The sequence below is a fragment of the Ursus arctos genome, unplaced genomic scaffold (genome assembly GCF_023065955.2).
Source record: "Ursus arctos isolate Adak ecotype North America unplaced genomic scaffold, UrsArc2.0 scaffold_2, whole genome shotgun sequence".
Lineage (NCBI taxonomy): Eukaryota > Metazoa > Chordata > Mammalia > Carnivora > Ursidae > Ursus > Ursus arctos.
Genome location: NW_026622874.1, coordinates 29,271,145 through 29,289,623, shown reverse-complemented (window position 1 = coordinate 29,289,623; position 18,479 = coordinate 29,271,145). Strand labels below are relative to the sequence as shown.

Below are 18,479 nucleotides of genomic sequence, written 5' to 3'. Positions count from 1 at the left end.
GTGAAAGAAAGATATTTTCAAACATAAAAGCTGAGAGACTTCATGGCCAACAGAACTGCACCTCAATGCACGTTAAAGAAATTCTGAAAGCCAAAGGGAACTGACGCTAGATGACCACTCTCAAAGGTACAGGAAGGAATAAAGATCACTGAAATGCTAACAGGTGGGTAAATATAAAAAGCTGCTTATGTATTTTTAAAACATAAGACTTCTAAAGCAAAAATTACACACCAGAATCATAAGGTTTATAACTTGCAGGAAAGAAGAATGGAGAAACAAAAAACACACGAGACAAAGAGAAAACAGCAAAATGGTAGAACCAAATCCAGCCATATCAATAATCACATTAAATGTAAACTGACTAGGGACAGTCCAAGATGGCAACACAGGAAGACCTTGAACTCACGTCCTCCCATGGTCACACCAATTCTACACCCACATATAGAGCAATGCCTCCTGAAGAACTGATGGCTGACCCAACAGCACAACAAAAGATAGAAGGACCACACACAGACGGGCACGAGAGATGGGAATATAGTAACAACTGTACCCCTCTCCTGCCATTGTGGACTGGAGTAGAGGGGGATAGCACTGAGGGACCCTCGTGCAGATTCACCTGCCCTGAAGCCCAGAAAAAAAGCTGTGGTTTAAAAGGTTTAAATGACTAAAGGTGAAGGAAACCCATTCGCTAACCCTAGAGCATCTGACAAATGGTGGAGAAATTGCTAGACTTTTCTCCAGGGTCAGAGGTGCTGGTGAGCACCACTGTTTATGTTGCCCGTCCACCTTGGTGGCACAGATGGGAGCAGAGGCTAGATGCTCTAACCCACCTACTGCCTCAGTGAGCTTCAGGACCCCAGCCCACACATCCAGCCATATTTGCAAGGTGCCCCTCCCAACCCATGCCTGCTTAAGCGCCAGCTGACCCAGCAAGGCACACCCCAGACCCCCATCCCACCCTCACCTGTGCCAGCTTCACTTTTCCCTGCCAGGATGCCCCCTGCAGAGAACACCCGGGGACCCCTAGCTGGCACCCACTACAGCTCCAGTCAGCCAGCCAAAGCTACACACAGCCAGGCACACGCAGTCTATGCAGGTAAGTTCCTGCACAGAAGGTCAAACAAAATGAGGAGACATATAAACATGCTCCAAACAAAAGAATAAGACAAATCTTCAGATAAAGAATTAAACAAAACAGAGATAAACAATTTACCTGATAATAATTCTAAAGATGCTCATGAGACTTGAGAGAGGAGTGGATGAGCTCAGTGAGACATGCAACAAAGAGATAGAAAATATAAAAAATAATGAATCATTGAGCCTTACATCCAAAACCAGGGATGTACTGTATGGTGACTAACATAATAAAAATCATTATATAAAAAAAAAAAAAAATATATATATATATATATAAAAGAACCAACCAGAGTTGAAGAATACAGTAACTGAAATGAAAAATACAGGAGAAGACATCAACAGATTAGGATACACAGATCAGATCAGCAATTTGGAAGAAAGGATAATGGAAAGTACCCATTGAATGGCAAAAAGAAAAAAGACTTTTTAAAAATGAGGATAGGTTATTGACAGATGAATGGATAAAGAAGATATGGTGTGTATATGTGTGTGTGTGTATGTGTGTGTGTATGCAGAGATGTATATACATACACATACATACATACACACAACGAAATACTACTCAGCCAAAAAAAAAAAAAGAAATCTTGCCATTTGGAATGACATGGATGGAACTAGAGGGTATTATGCTAAGAGAAATAAGTCAATCAGAGAAAGACAATTATATGATCTCACTCATGTGAACTTTAAGAAAAAAGCAGGATCATTGGGGAAGGGAGGGAAAAATAAAACAAGATGAAATCAGAGAGGGAAACAAACCATCAGACTCTTAATCATAGGAAACAAACTGAGGGTTGCTGGAGGGGGGGAGGGGGGAGGATGGGGTAACTGGGTGAGGGACATTAAGGAGGGCACGTGACATAATGAGCACTGGGTATTATATACAACTGATGAATCACTGAACTCTACCTCTGAAACTAATAATACATTATATGTTAATTTAATTTAAAATTTAAAAAAGGCGATATAGCTGTCATAATATTAAAAATCTTAATTTTGAAAATATTAAAAATCTAAAGTGAAAAAAAAATTAAGGATAGGTTAGAGGACCTCTGAGATAACTTCAAGTGTATTAATATATGCATTATGGGGGTCCCAGAAGAAGAGAGAGAAAAGGGGCAGAAAACTTATTTGAAGAAATAACAGCTTAAAAGTTCTCTAACCTGGGGAAAGAAAGAGATATCCACAGAGTCCCAAACAAGATGAACTCAATGAAGTCCACACCAAGACATAATAATTAAAATGTCAAAGATTAAAGATAAAGAGAGAATCTTATTTTTTTTTTAAGATTTTATTTATTTGACACAGAGAGAGAGAGAGCACAAACAGGGAGGAGGGGGAAAGGCAGAAGCAGGCTCCCTGCTTGCAGGGCTCAATCCCAGGACCCTGGGATCATGACCTGATCCAATGGCAGATGCGTAACCAACTGAGCCACCCAGGCACCCCAAAGAGAGAATCTTAAAAGCAGCAAGAGAAAAGCAAAAAGTTAATAACAAGAGAAACCCCATTAGGCTATCCGCTGATTTTTCAGCAGAAACATTGCAGCAGCATGATATAGCCAAAGTGCTGAAAGAAAAAAACCTACTACCAAGAATACTCTACCTAGCAAGGTTATTATTCAAAATTGAAGGAGAGAGAAAGTTTCCCAGACAAGCAAAATTTAAAGGAATTCATCACCACTAACCTGGCCATTAAAGGGACTTATTTAAGCAGAACAGAACATCACTAGAAGATTATTGAAAGGAAGAGATTTCATGGGTGAAAGTAACCATATAGTAAAGTAGACCAATCACTTGGAAAGCTAGTATAAAGGTTAGAAGACAAAAGTAGTAAAATCGATTATATCTAAAACATTAGTGAAGAGATTCACAAAATAGAAAGATGTAAACTATGAAATCATATACATAAAAACGGGGAATAAAAATGTAGTGCTTTTAGAATGTGTTTGAACTTAACCATCGACTCAGTATAGGTTGCTATATACTTAGGATATTATATATAAACCTCATGGTTACGACAAACTAAAAATCTGTGATATACAAAAAATGAAGAGAAAGGAATCCAAACATAATACCAAAGAAAGTCATCAATCACAAGGGAAGAGACCAAGAGAAGAAGAACAGAGAAAAACTACAAAAACAACCAGAAAACAATAAGCAAAATGGCTATCAAAACTTTAAATGTAAACAGTCTAGATGCTCCAATCAAAACACTGAATGGATAGGGGCGCCTGGGTGGCACAGCGGTTAAGCGTCTGCCTTCGGCTCAGGGCGTGATCCTGGCGTTATGGGATCGAGCCCCACATCAGGCTCCTCCGCTGTGAGCCTGCTTCTTCCTCTCCCACTCCCCCTGCTTGTGTTCCCTCTCTCGCTGGCTGTCTCTATCTCTGTCAAATAAATAAATAAAATCTTTAAAAAAAAACCAAAACTGAATGGATAAAGAAACAAGACCCATCTACATGCTGCCTACAAGAGACTCACCTGAGACCTAAAGACACACAGAGACTGAAAGTGAATGGATGGGAAAAACATTTACTATGCAAATGAAGGCAGAAAAACAAACAAACAAAAACAAACCCAAAAACTGGAGTAGCAATACTTCTATCAGAGAAAATAGACTTTAAAACAAAGACTGCAGCAAGAGACAAAGAAGGGCATTACATAATGATAAAGTAATTCAACAAGAAGACATAACTGTAAATATCTATGCCCAACAATGGAGTATTTAAATACATGAAACAAATATTAAAGGATATACAGAGAGAAACTGATGGTAATATAATGCTAGTAGGGCACTTTAACACCCCACTTACACCAACGGATAGATCATCCAGGCAGAAAATCAATAAGGAAACAGTGTCATTAAACAACACATTAGACCAGATAAACTTAACATATATATACAGAATATTCCATCCAAAATCTACAGAATACACATTCTTTTCAAGCACACATAGAACATTCTCCAGAAAAGATCACATTAAGTCACAAAATAAGTCTCAATAAATTTAAGACTAAAATCATATCACGTATCTTTTCTGACCACAACTGTATGAAACTGGAAATCAATTACAAGAAAGAAAAAAAAGAAACACTAGAAAAAAGCAGAAACACAGGCTAAACAACATGCTACTAAACAACAAATGAGTGAATGAAAAAACTGAAGCGAATATTTTTTTAAAAGATTTTATTTATTTATTTGACAGAGAGAGAGGCAGCCAGGGAGAGAAGGAACACAAGCAGGGGGAGTGGGAGAGGAAGACGGCTCCCAGTGGAGAAGCCTGATGTGGGACTCGATTCCAGGACTCTGGGATCACGCCCTGGGCCGAAGGCAGATGCTTAACAACTGAGCCACCCAGGCGCCCCTGAAGAGAATATTAAAAAAAGAAAAATTCCTGGAAACAAATGAAAATGGAAACACAACAGTTCAAAATCTTTGGGATGCAGCAAAGGCAGTTTTAAGAGAGAAGTTTATAGCAATACAGGCTCACCTCAACAAGAAAAATCCCAATCTAACCCCACACCTAAAGAAACTACAGAAAGAGGAACAAACAAAGCCCAAAGGTAGTAAAAAGAAGGAAATAATAAAATCAGAGCAGATATAAATAAAATAGAGACTAAAAAAATAAAACTAGAAAAGATTAATGAAACCAAGAGCTGGTTCTTTAAAGGATAAACAAAATTGATAAACCTTTAGCCAGACTCATCAAGAAAAAAAGAGCAAGAACTCAAAGAATAAAATCAGAAATGAAAGAGAAATTAAAACTGATAACACAGAAATAAAAAGGATTATAAAAGACTACAAAATATTATACACAAACAAACTAGACGACCTAGAAGAAATAAATGCCTAGGAATATACAATCTTCCAATACTGAATCAGGAAGAAATAAAAAATCTGAACAGATTTCTGTTCAGAATACCCAGACACCAAAACCAAAGACGCTACCAAAAAAAGAAAATATTCCTGATAAATATAGATACAAAAATACTCAACAAAATATTAGCAAACCAAATTCAACAATACATTAAAAAGTTCATTGACCAAGATCAAGCAGGATTTATTCCAGATGGATTTATGCAAGGATGGTTCAATATCTGCAAATTAATCAATGTGATACACCACATTTAAAAAAATGAAGGATAAAAACCATATGATCATCCCAATAGATGCAGCAAAAGGATTTGACAAAATTCAACATCCATTCATGATAAAAACTCTCAACAAAATAGGGTCAGAGAAAACATACCTCAACAAAATAAATGCTATATATGACAAACCCACAACTAATATCATACTCAACAGTGAAAAACTGAAAGCTTTTCCTCTAATATCAGGAACAAGACAAGATGTCCATTCTTGACATTTTTATTCAACACAGAACTAGAAGTCATAGCTGCAGCAATCACACAAGAAATAAAAACCATCCAAATCAGTAAGTAAGAAGTGAAACTGTCACTATTTGAAGATAACGTGATACTATATATGGAGACCCTAAAGACTCCACTAAAAACCATTAGAACTAATAAATGAATTCAGTAAAGTTGCAGGATACAAAGTTAACATACAGAAATCTGTTGCATTTCTATACACTAATAACAAAGTAGCAGAAAGTAAAATTAAGAACACAATCCCATTTATGATTGCATCAAAAAGAATAAAATACCCAGGAATAAATTTAACCAAGTAAGTGAAAGACTTGTACTCTGAAAACTATAAGACAGTGTTGAAAGAAACTGAAGATAACACCAAAAAAATGAAAAGATATCACACTCATGGATTGGAAGAATATTAAGATGTCCATACTACCCAAAGCAATCTACAGATCCAATGCAACCCCTTTCAAAATACCAATAGTATTTTTCACAGAACTAGAACAAATAATACTAAAATCTGTGTGGAACCAAAAAGACCGTGAATAGCCAAAGCAATCTTGAGAAAGAACAAAGCTGGAGATATCACAAGCTATACTATAAAACTATAGTAATCAAAACAGTATGGTACTGGCACAAAACAGACACGTAGGTCAACAGAACAGAATAGGAAACGCAGAAATAAACCCATGTTTACATATGGTCGATTAATCAACAACAAAGGAGGCAAGAAGATACAAAGGGGAAAAGACAGTCTCTTCAATAAATGGTGTTGAGAAAACTGGACAGCTACATGCAAAAAAATAAAACTGGACCACTTTCTAACACATACAACTTACATCATACATGAAAGTACACTCAAAATGGAATAAAGACCTAAATGTAAGACCAGAAACTATAAAACTCCTAAAGGAAAACATACTCAGTAATCTTCCGGATCTGTCTTCTCATGCAAGGGAAACAAAAGCAAAAACAAACTATTGGGATTACATCAAACTAAAAAGCTTTTGCACAGCAAAAGAAACCATCAACAAAATGAAAAGGCAATCTACTAAACATTTGCAAATGATAAATCCAACAAAGGATTAATATCCAAAATATATAAAGAACTCATTCAACTCATGTAACACCCCCCAAAAAATCAGATTAAAAAAATGGCAGAGGATCTGAATAGACAATTTTCCAAAGAAGACATCCAGATGGCCAAGAGACACATGAAAAGATGCTCAACATCACTAACCATCAGGGAACTGCAGATCAAAACCACAATGAGATATCCCCTCACATCAGTCAGAATGGCTAGCACCAAAAACACAAGAAATAAGTGTTGGCAAGGATGTGGAGAAAAAGGAACCCTCAGGCACTGTTGGTGGGAAAGTAAGTTAGTGCAGTCACTATGGAAAACAGTATAGAGGTTCCTCAAAAAATTAAAAATAGAACTACCACTCCACTACTGGGTATTTACCCAAAGAAAACAAAAACACTAATTCAAAAAGATATATGCACTCCTAGGTCTACTGCAGCACTATTTACAATAGCCAAGATATGAGAACAACCCAAGGGCCCGGCAACAGATGAATGGACAAAGAAGATGTGGAATATTACTCAGCCATATAAAAAGAATGAGATCTTGCCATTCACAACAACATGGATGGACCCAGAGGGTCTTATGCTAAGTGAAACTAAGTCAGACAGAAAAAGACAAATACTATATGATTCACTTATATGCAGGATCTAAAAAACAAAACAAACAGAAACAGACTCATAAATACAAAGAACAAGCTGGAGGCTGCCAGGGGTGGGGGGTGATAAGCAAAACAGAATTAAAAAGGACAAAAGAGAACAAAAAAAGGAACTAAGAGATTCAAACTTCAGGCCTTCCTGGCAGTGACAACCTGCCCACAAGAACATGTCCCTTGCAGAGGACCCATCCCTGGAAGGAGAGAAGAGGACACATAAGCAGCAGCGCCTGGTGCAGAGCTCGAATTCCTACTTCATAGATGTGAAATGCCCAGGAGGCTATAAAATCACCACTGTCCGTAGCCATGCACAAACACAGCAGTTTTGTGTGTTGGCTGTCCTTTGCCAACCTATAAGGAAGAAAGGCAAAGCTTCCAGAAGGATGCTCCTTCAGACAGAAGCAGCACTAAAAGCAACCTGAATCAAAATGAATGGAAAGCTATAAACACATTAAAAAAAAAAAAAAAAGATACAAACTTCCATTTATAAAGTTCTGGGGATGAAAAGTACAGCATAAAGAATATAGTCAATAATTTTGTAGTAAATTTGTATGGTGACGAATGGCAATTTTTGTGGTGAGTACTGTGTAATATATACGATTGTTGAATCACCATGTTGTACACCTGGAACTAATATATTAGTCTATAACTATGTCAACTACAACTTAAAAAATGTAAATGGACTAAACATTTCAATTAGAAGGCAGAGACTGTCAGGCTGGATTAAAAACAAGACCTAACAATACACTCCCTAAAAAAAAAAATGGACTTTAAATCCAAAGATATGAGAGTATTTGCTCATAATTACTTCATATTCTTTTATTCTTAAAGCACAGGGGGACGCCTCGGTGGCTCAGTTGGTTAAGCATCTGCCTCCGGCTCAGGTCATGATCTCAGGGTCCTGAAATCGAGCCCCACATCAGGCTCTCTGCTCAGCTGCAAGTCTGCTTCTCCCTCTCCCTCTGCCTCTGTGATCTCTCTCTAATAAATAAATAAAATCTTTTTTAAAAAAAAGGGCACAAAAGCACAATCAGCACAGAACCATCAAAGGGTCTTAGGTTAGAGAAAAGTAAGTCATTCATTCTATACTTCTACAAACATGCAACGAACACCAACTCTGTGTGCAAGACTTGTGCTAGGTGCTTCAGGGAGATACTGAGAGAGGAGGACTGATGGTCTGTGCTAAAAGTACCACAGAATTCAGAAGGACAGGAGGATGTAATCTGTGAGACTTCCTTTGCTTGGGGTGAAGTGTGGGGAGGACGACAGCGTTCAGCAAAGGCTCTGTGGAGGTCACATAGCCCCGTGCCCAAAACACCAGGAAGATTCTGATGAAGAAATAATTTGGTGTTCATTATTCATTTATTTTCTGAACTGAAAGTCCCGATATCCAGCCAAGTGGTTAAGAGCACGAGCTTTAGCAAAAGAGATTTGGGCTCCAGCTCTGCTACTGACGACTCCGAGACCCAGGACAAGTTACTTAGTGCTCCTAAGCCTCACTTTCTTCATGTGAAAAGGAAATAATCATTTCAATTTTATAGTATGTCTAAAAGGAATGACAGAATGTTGCAAAATGCATTACAGAGTGCCTGCTTAATGCATTAATGTTACTAGAGAAATGGAATGTACCCTCTACCCCTCAAACAACAAAGCGCTCACTGATAAGATAGCAAAAATGAAGACCACCACACTACCGCCTCTTACTAATGATAAACTAGGAAAAAAGTGCCAAAAACTAAATGGAGGAGAGGCAGCGTACGGTATCTTTCACGTATAGCCATGTAATGCTTCCATGCCTGTTAGATGACTGAACGGCCCAAATAATAGAGGACCGAAGTCTAGCAGTGCTAACTAGCTTCCTTCCATCTGTAGGATAAGAGAGTGCGTTCCAGGCATGTGAAACTCTAAAGCAACTGGTGTGTCTTGCTCTTCGTGGCCAAATATTTTAGAAAGTTTTTACATTACATTTAAGTGCAAGTTCCCAGAAGTGTCTATGAGGTTCCTGCAGGCAGTAAAGAACAGGGCACTGGGGGCAATGGGCGTTGACAGCCACAAAGAGAAGTGAGGAGCCAGGCAGCCCGAAGGAAGCCCCTGGGGCAGCCGAGCACAAGCCACCATGGAAGGTGGCAGCTCTGGTTCTCCAAGAGGAATTAAAGCAGGTCTCTTTCAGCTTTGTCTATGCTTCGACTTTTACTGCTTCTTACTGTTATTAGGGACCATGCTGATTTCTGCTCCTAGGTGGCTCTGCTTCCTGCCTGTTCTCCACGTTTCTCTAGGACTGTGTTCCACCGTACCGGCAAAGTCCGCCTCCCAGCGAGTATCCAGTATAGGGCACCTTGTCACACACATCTCAGGACCCTGCTGTCCTTCATACCCAGCCTGTAGGTGGCTCCCCTTAGCTCAGGTGCTGATCCCTGCTCTGTCCCATGTAGCTGGGCAGCAGGGTCACAGGACCCACCCACAGCTCTTCTGTCTGGAAGGCACTCCCACCTCCTGCGGCCCATGTGGGACCACAGGCTCACTTCAAGACTCTTTTTCTTTTTAAGTAACCTCCACACCTGAAATGGGGCTTGAACTCATGACCCCAAGATCAAGAGCCACATGGTCTACCGACTGAGCCAGCCAGGTGCCCCCCACAGGTTCACTTCAAAACATGTCAGGTTAAAGGAAGAACATTCCTTGTCACGAGCTGCTCCTAATTCCAGTGGCAACAGGGACCAGCTTTCCACATCCGAACGAGGCTTGAAAAAAATCACAAACCTGAAGTAACTGACTTGCTGTATAACATCTGAATAGAATTTTTAAGAGTTGGCAGGGACCTAAAGGGCCATCTGGTTCAAATCCACTCTTTGTGCAGTGATCCAGGTCCCAGGGCCTATAACTGGCACAGAATGAGAGCCCTGAGGTCCCGACTCCTAATCAGTGTTCTTCCACTCCACAACAGCGAACATTAATACTTAGTTCCAGTCACTAAACAAGGACAAAAGAAGACGTGATTGAAAGAATAGGACTTCATGACAAGTACAAGCTCGGCACGTTTTCAGGTCAACTGCAGATTTCATCCCGCTAACCCATGCAACGAAGAGGAATGGTAACGGGCACATGTGGGCAGGTTTTCACTCAATCAGAAGCCACAAAACATGATTTGAAATGTTCCACTTTCATGATGCCCTTGGTTAGGGAAAGAGATGAATCTCCCCATACATCTAAATTCTCAAAAAAGGAACTTAAGGCACAAAAAGGTCACGTGACAATTTGCGTCACTTGGACTTCTTCGGTAGAGCTACGTGGACGAGTTACTCCCGTGGGGAGCACTGTCCAAGAGTCTCCTGTTTCACGCAAAGAAGTCAAGGTGCGCTTCTCTACCGGCCTTTCCTTGATCCACAGATCGGCATGTAAGCTGAATACAAACTGTAAAACTATCATCCACACACGCCGTGGCACTCCAATTCTGAAACAAGACATCATTCCATCTCACCGTTAAAAAAAAAAAACAAAACGGTGCTGGACACTTGATAAAATGTCCTATGCACTCTGCGGTCAGGAAAACCAAACCCTGGCTTTTCTGGGGCAAGCTGGGTGAGTGTGTTGTAAAAGTACCACCCCTTGTATGAATGCAGACTCATGACAGTAGACAGTCAAAAATAATGCACAAGATGTTCTTGGGAAAGGTAATCTATGAGTTTTACAAAACCCATGACAGCACTGCTTCCAAAACCCAGACTTGCCCCAGAATGTAAGGGGATGTGTGATGAGTAATTCAACTTCTGAAACCACAGTGGGACATTTATTCCCAGGAAGGGGGAACTGGCTGTCCACTGAAAGCCTGCAAAACTCTACCTTGCAAACAGCACGGGGCCAAAATGCATTCTGAATGCAAAGAAGGAATGAACAGTCTCTACTTTTTTTTTTTCGTTTTCAGTGATGTGGTGGGTTTGTTGTTTTTGTGGGGTTTTTGAGGTATGATTTACATACCATAAAACTTACTCCTTTAAAATGAATATATTTAGTGTTTAGTATAGTCACAAGGTGTGCAACCATCACCACTGCGTAATTAGCAGAACATTTTCATTACCCAAAAAGAAACTCCCTACCCATCAAGAGTCACTCCTCTATTCCTCCTACTCCCTGGCAACCAATAACCTGCTTCCTGTTTCAATGGAGATGCCTATTCTGGACAATTCAATGGAACTGACACGTGACCTTCTGTGTCTGACCTCTCTAATGTATATCTTCGAAATTTATCCATGATGTAGCATGTATCAGTTCTTCATTCCTTACTATTGCCAAGTGATATTCCATTGTGTGAATACTCCATTTTATTTACCCATTCATCACTTGATGGACCTTTGGGTTGCTTCCACTTGTTGGCTATTACAAATAATGCTGCTATGAACATTCATGTCCAAGTTTTTGTGTGGACATGAGTTTTCATTTCCCTTGGGTATATACCCAGAAGTGGAATTGCTGGGTCACATGGTAACTCTGTATTTAAACTTTTAGGAACTGCCAGACTGTTTTCCACAGTAGCACACGCCACAACACTCCAATTCTCAAACAAGACACCGTTACATCTCACCATTTAAAAAAATTCACCATTCTACATTTCCACCAACAATCCACGGGGGTCCTAAGTTCTCTACATCCTCACCAAAACTTGTCCATCTGATTGATTGTAGCCATGCTTACAGGTGTGAAGACTACACAATGATACACATCTCCCCGTGGTTCAGATTCACATTTCCCTGATGACAAATCTTTTCACGTGCTTCTCAGTCATCTGTGCTGGAGAAACATATTCAGATTCTCTGCCCATTTTTTTACTTGGGTGTCCCTTTTATTATTGGATCATAAAAGTTCTTTATATATTCTAAATACAGGTCCCTTATCAGACATACGATTTGAAAATTTCTCTCATCCTGTGGGCTGTCTTTTCACTTTCTTGGTAGTGTCTCTCAATGCACAAGTTTTTCATTTTGAGGAGATCCAATGTATTTTTTTCCTTTGGTTGCTGACCTTTGTCAATTCTATTAATATACAGTTGTCTCCATGGAGAACTGACTGTAACGACTAATTAGCCAAGTGTCTTCCTCAATTTTTTTTCAACTGTGATATAGTAAACTGCTTATTCAGTTGGCATGTCTGGTCTCATTTCTCCCTTTGAAGAGAATAAGTGGTTGTGATTCCCTTGAAGGAGAGGAAACAAACAGATTGAGGCTTTCAGATTATGGATTGGCATTATCTCAGAGAGCAAAACTGGGAATATAATCCTGACTGTTTGGGTGCTTAACTTGAACCTGTGTTGCCCAGAGTCGGCAGGCTCAGGATCCTAGTACCGGCCTCCTGTCCCGCGGCTCCCACCTCTGGGCCCCCCGTCAGGCTCCAGGCCACACTTCAGGCTCTCCAGGCCCCCCATCGGGCTCCAGCTCCCCCTTTGGCCCCCAAACGTGGCCATTCCTCAAGGCTCAGTCTCCACAGCTCCCTCTACATGCGGTCCCAGGCTTTCTTCAAGGCTCCCACATTCACGCCACCAGTCCTCACCTCTCCCTCCTCTGGGCCCTGCCAGCTCAGACACAGCGCACCCACTGAAGCCTCCTGTGTCTGCAGCACACGAGCACCTTTTCCTCGAGCTGCCCACCCGTCCGGACTGTATGTCTACGTCCTCCCACTCACCCGGCTTCAAACCTCAGAGTCGTCTTTGATTCTTCCTTCTCCCACTCCCCCTCATCGGAGCAGCCTACCACGCCAGCCTCTGACCCCGCATGCTGCTCTCTCCTAGAACGTCCGTTTTACCCCTTACTGCTCTGCTCCAATCTCTGCTCCCTAAAGGCTAAATGCTGCCACTCAAAGCCCTCCCTAATCTGAACCAATCTGTCCTTCCACCTCATTGGCTTCTACACTTCTCCCGCCAACCCTCCACTCCAACCACACTGTGCTACCCAGTTTCCGACACGTTCATTTTATCCCGACCTCGACATGGTTGGCGTGCCATCCCTCTCTCTGGCCAGTCCCTTCTTTTCCGCCTAATGATGACAGTAGCCATTTATTGGGTGCTTTCATGTGCTAGGCCTGCGCAGAGAAAGCACCCTTCCTCAGGTTAATCCCACTTCCTTCACTAACAAGCCCCCTCCTGTTCATTTCTGAAGCACCTATCTCTACCATTTCCTTGATGCTCATTCATTCGTTCCAATTGCTCAGATGACCTACGTTCCTGTTCCAAACCCTGACGTCCTCCTCTTAAGGTACAAATACAAATACTGAGCACCCATGGTGGACCAGGTGCCCTGCTAAAAGACAAAGTTCTGAGAGCACCTCACAGAACTCAGAGGCAGACCCAAGGGGTTAGTAATGACTAATTAAAGAATCATATTCAAGGGGTGCCTAGGGAGTTCAGTCGGTTAAGCGTCTGACTCTTGATACTGGCTCAGTTCGTGATCTCAGGGTGGTGAGATCAGGCCCTGCGTTGGGCTCTGCGCTCAGCAAGGAGTCAGCTTGAGGATTCTCTCTCCCCCTCTCTCTCTGCCCCACCCCTGGCTTGTGCTCTCTCTCTAAAATAAATAAGTAAATCTTAAAAAAAAAAAAAAAAAAGAATTATATTCACTAAGTGTGCCCTCTCAATTGTGCTAAATTCTACAAAGGAAAGTACTGAATGCTGGGAAAGCACCTAACGGGGAGAAAAGGCCCTCGTTAGGTGGTTCAGGGCCAGCTCTGGAGAAGGACGGGTAAGTTCTTCTTTGGGTAGCCTGCCTTCTCTCTCTTCATGCCTTAAGTTCCTGAAGGCAGGCCCTGCCTCATTTGCCCTCTTCGTGGTTTTAGCACATGGCGTAACAGGTGAAGGAGTCCATGAGTGACTCCCGTGGAGGAAAGGGAAGATTTGGGAGAAAGAAAGCGTCTCATCTAGAAACTGAGCCAGAGTCAGAACACCCAGGGAGGCAGCCCTGGGTTCAAATCCCAGCCCTGCCACTCATAAGCTCTGAGCATATCACTAAACCTCTCTGTGCCTCAGGACTAACCATCACCCCCCCACCCCTCCCCCCCACCCCCCCCCCACCCCCCCGAGTGGTCGTGAGGACTCTGTGTAAGTAGATAGGCAAAGCCCTAGGCAGGCCAAGTCATCATTACCATTACTTGTATTATTGTTAGAGGACTCGAAGGCAGGAAATGAGCCCTGAGAGCGGTCTACCAGGTCATCAGATTCGGACCAGCTCACTACTGAGACTTCTGAGTCTGGATCTGCTATGGTCTACAAAGGACAGGCACCCAGAAGGGTCCCCTGAAAGCAGGGGAGGCCCTTGCCAGGCCCTGAAACTTCCCAAAATTTGCTCTGCCTGAGGTCTGGCTTCCTGCTCGGACTGCCCTCAGGCTTTAAGGCCTCAGGCATCTGAGGCAAAAGACAAGCTAAGGCCAAAGGTCACCATGGCCACTTCCTAGTTTGCCTGGCACTTATCTATAAGAGGGAAACACAAAAGAACGCTTCATCTTTCCAAGTCTGGCCTCTCTCCTCTTCGTCTGGCTGTCTCCATCCATCCTCTTCTGACTGGGGGCTAGAGAGCAGAGTGCAGGGTGTGCTGCTGGCAGAGTAACCACCCGCCAAAGATGTCCAGGTCCTCATTCTTGGAACTATCAATAGGTCTAGTTACACGGCAAAGAGAAACTGAGGCAGCAGGTGGAGTTCAAGCTGCCACTCACCTAACCTTAAAACAAGGAGATTTTCCTTGATTACCTAGGTGAGCCCAATGCAATCACAGGGTTCTTTAAACATGGAAGAGGCGGCAGGAGTCAGTGTCAGAACGATAAGATATGAGAAAGACTCAACCAGCCACGGGCGGCTTTGAAGATGGAAAAAGGGCCATGAGCCAAGAAATGTGAGCAGCCCCTAGAAGCTCGAAAAGGGACCGAAATGGATTTTCCCTTAAAGCTTCCAGAAAGGAATTCAGTCCTGCTGAAACCTTAATTTTAACCTAGTGAGACCCATTTTGGACTTCTGCCCCCCTCCCCAGCTGTAAGATAATAAATCTGTGTTGTTTTAAGCCACTAAGTTTGTGGTAATTTGTTATAGAAACAATAGAAACTAACATACAAAGCTAATGCAAATAAACACGGATGTACTGTTCTCTCCCTGGGGCCTAAGGGCTTCAGAGGCAGTGCTGAGAGTCAGAGCGAAGGAAGCCCTGCTACCACCTCGTACGCCAAGAGGCTTTAATAAAAGGACGCTTACAATACTTCTTAAAAGGCACTGGTGCAGTAGAAAGAGTCTGAGGTCAGAGCTGGATCTTTCCATACTTTCCTTAACTCCCCTGGGCCTCGGGCCCTCATCCATCAAAATCAGAATGACCACCTCCCAGGAGGTGAAAGCTATGAAAATTAAATGGGGCGATGGGGAGGACAGAGCTTGGCCCCGAGGAAGCAGTCAATAAACAGCTACTCTTCCAGCCTCCTTCCTTCTAGAGTCTTCTCTAAGAATTAGACACAATCACAGAAGATCCTATCTCATTCCTCTCCCCTATAAATGCAAGGATCAAGAGGAGGAGAATCCCACCTCCTTCAAACCACCCAAGAAACTGGGAGTCAGGCTGAGGCTCCATTCAGTCATTCATTCATTCAAGAAATCTTTCTTGCATGGCCAGGGCCAAGGTGATGAGCGCAACGGACCGGTGTCTACCTTCGTGGGGCTGACAGGCTAGCAGCACCGACGTTCATCAAATGCTAGGCACACAGATATACCGCTCCATCAGGGATGGCTACAACGGGGAGGTGCGCAGGCCACAAGGAGGGCGGAAGCGATCTAGCCAGGAGGTCAGACAGGCCTCATAGAAAACAGTGGGTGAGCTGAGACCTAAAGAACAATCACCATTAACTAGATGCCAGAGGGAAGACAATTCCAGGCAGAGGACTAAAACAAAAAGGCCTGAAGGTGGAAAGGAGTGAGGCCTAAATCAAAGGCCAGCGTGGTTGAACTGCAGAGAAAAAGGGGAAGAAGGGTAGGAAGGGGAAGAAAATGACTCTCTGGTTCAACTGGATGGATGGTGGGTTCCATTCCTCAAAACAGGAAACACCGGAAGAGGGCCACACTGGGAGGGGGGAGATCATGAAGTCAGTTTTGGGGTTAGGGTACCTTTGGGACATCCAAGCAGAGCTATCAATGGGCGTTTGGATATACAGGATATGTAAGTCTGGAGTTTATAGGTAACCTCTGGGCTAGGAGTGTAAACGTGGTGTCGCTGTGAGCAGTGACGGAAGCATGGAGGTTGGCCTGGGTGAGACTGCCCGCCAGAGAGACAAGGGGCCCCTGACAAACATTTAACCCCCAAGAGCTGGAGGGAGACTGCGAAGGCGGCTGGAAGGAGCAAGCGGTCTGGGAAGTAAAGTGTTACACGTGACACCACCTAAGGGAGCAGAGGGTATCCAGGAGGAAGACCGTAAAATTCCCTAAGATGCCGCCTGACTGATGGGACCCTGCTTGCCCAGCTGGGTGACGATCCTGCGGAGGCCTGACGTCCAGGAGGTGAGGCCTATTAGATATTCTCCTAGAAGGCCCTGGGAAGTGACTCAGATATTAAGAGGCTCAACTGCTAACTGCCTCCTGGGGGGAAAAACAAACAGAAGAGCGGAGATCCATCGTATCCAGCGGCCTGGCCTCAGGAACTGGCTCAGACCAGCGAACAGAAAAGAGCAGCTACCGGCCTGGACACATCCTCGGTCCCCAGGCTGGTTAAATATGTATCGCTTTAAAACTAGGGCAATACTTGAGACCTGACACCGGGGCGCAGGGCAGGGGGGCTCCTCCTCTTCCGCAGGTACCCCGCTGGCAGGGCGCCCGGGCTGGGGCCTCCAGCTGCAGCAACGGCAGGGCGCCATTTGCCAGCCCTTCCGCCCCAGCACTGAACCCACTTACCTGGTAAGACTCCTGGACCTTGGACTCCGTCTGTCTCCTTTTCCTGCTCGTCCGCCCGCTCTGAGTTCTCAACCACCTGATCCAACTCCTCACTCAGCTGAAGGGGGGGACAGAAGGCGAACCGTGAGCTCCACCAGCCCTGCTAGTCGGGACTAGAATGAGAAAGCAGAAACTGCCTCGCAATGGTCACACACACAATCACATGCCGTAGGGTGTGTTACACCAGTTCTACAGATGAGGACACTGAAGCTCCGAAAAGTCCTGTAATTCCTGTATACTGGTTTCCCAGGGCTGCCGTAACAAAGCACCACAGACTGTGCGGCTCAAAACAACAGCAGTTTATTCCCTCACAGCCCCGGAAACCAGAAAGCTGCAATCAAGGTGTTGGCAGGGCTGGTTCCTTCTGAGGGCTGTGAGGAAGAATCTTTCCCATGGCCGTCTCCTAGCTTCTGTCAATGGCGGGCAAGCCTCAGTGTGCCTTGGCCTGTAGATGCATCTCATCTCCAACGTCCACCCTCATCTTCACATGGAGTCTGTGTGTCTCTGTGTCGCCACGTGGTCATCTTCTTATGAGGACACCATATTGGATCAGGGCCCGCCCTACTCCAGGAAGACCTCATCGTAACTAATTACATCTGCAATGACCCTATTTCCAAATAAGGCCACTTTCTGAGGTGCCAGGGGTTAGCATTCCCCACACATCTTTTTGGAGGGACACAATTCAACCACAACACTTTCCATGGTCATGGAGCCAGAAGACAAATCCAAGTTGGTCTAGTTCCAAAACCTATGATTTTAATGGCTTTCCAGACGAGGAGGAAACTCGGCTAAGAGTCTGCTGAGAGGCAGGAGGAAATGGTGAAATTGGTGTCGGAGCTCTCCAGGCCTCTGGCTCACGTCCACCGACTCAGGCAGAACAAAATGGGGAGTGCAGTCCATCCCAGAGACAGATGCTGAATAACAGCCTGGTAGCAAGCAACTTCAACCTCCCCTCATCAGTGTTCTCACCTGGCAAATGGGGGCAATGCCACTGAGAAGGGTAGGGGGCAAAAAGGATACAGTGATAACCAACAATTCTCATAGCATTGAGGAGGAAGAGGGCAAGAGAGATCAAGACCAGAATTTAGAGGGCCTATCACTGAATTAGGAGGAAAGCTATCTTCCTCCCTTCCCTAAGTATTTTCTTAGGTTCACGGTGTTAACACTTAAGGTTTCAAAACATTTCCACTAAAAATTAATCTCCAAGAGACCTGGGTTAAAATAAAACTCTCATGTATCTACTAGTCTTCCATCTCTCTCTTTTTTAATTTTAGTTTTAAGTGACCTCTACACCCA

At 43.4% G+C, this 18,479-nt stretch overlaps 1 protein-coding gene and 1 pseudogene across 5 annotated transcripts in view; one reads left to right on the top strand and one right to left on the bottom strand.

The window, feature by feature from the left end:
• The window catches only part of PACC1 (proton activated chloride channel 1), a 36,599-nt gene that overhangs the window by 15,353 nt on the left and 2,767 nt on the right, over window positions 1-18,479 (bottom strand). For 4 of the 5 annotated variants that reach the window (XM_026509102.4, XM_057315586.1, XM_057315587.1 and 1 more), the window contains exon 2: window positions 17,145-17,241. In XM_026509102.4, coding sequence (XP_026364887.1) covers window positions 17,145-17,241 — 97 coding nt within the window. Of the gene's footprint in view, window positions 1-1,213; window positions 1,244-17,144; window positions 17,244-18,479 lie in introns of those variants that run through there. The other variant, XM_057315588.1, reaches the window with a different exon arrangement.
• On the top strand, window positions 7,386-7,660 carry LOC113262674 (40S ribosomal protein S27-like; annotated as a pseudogene).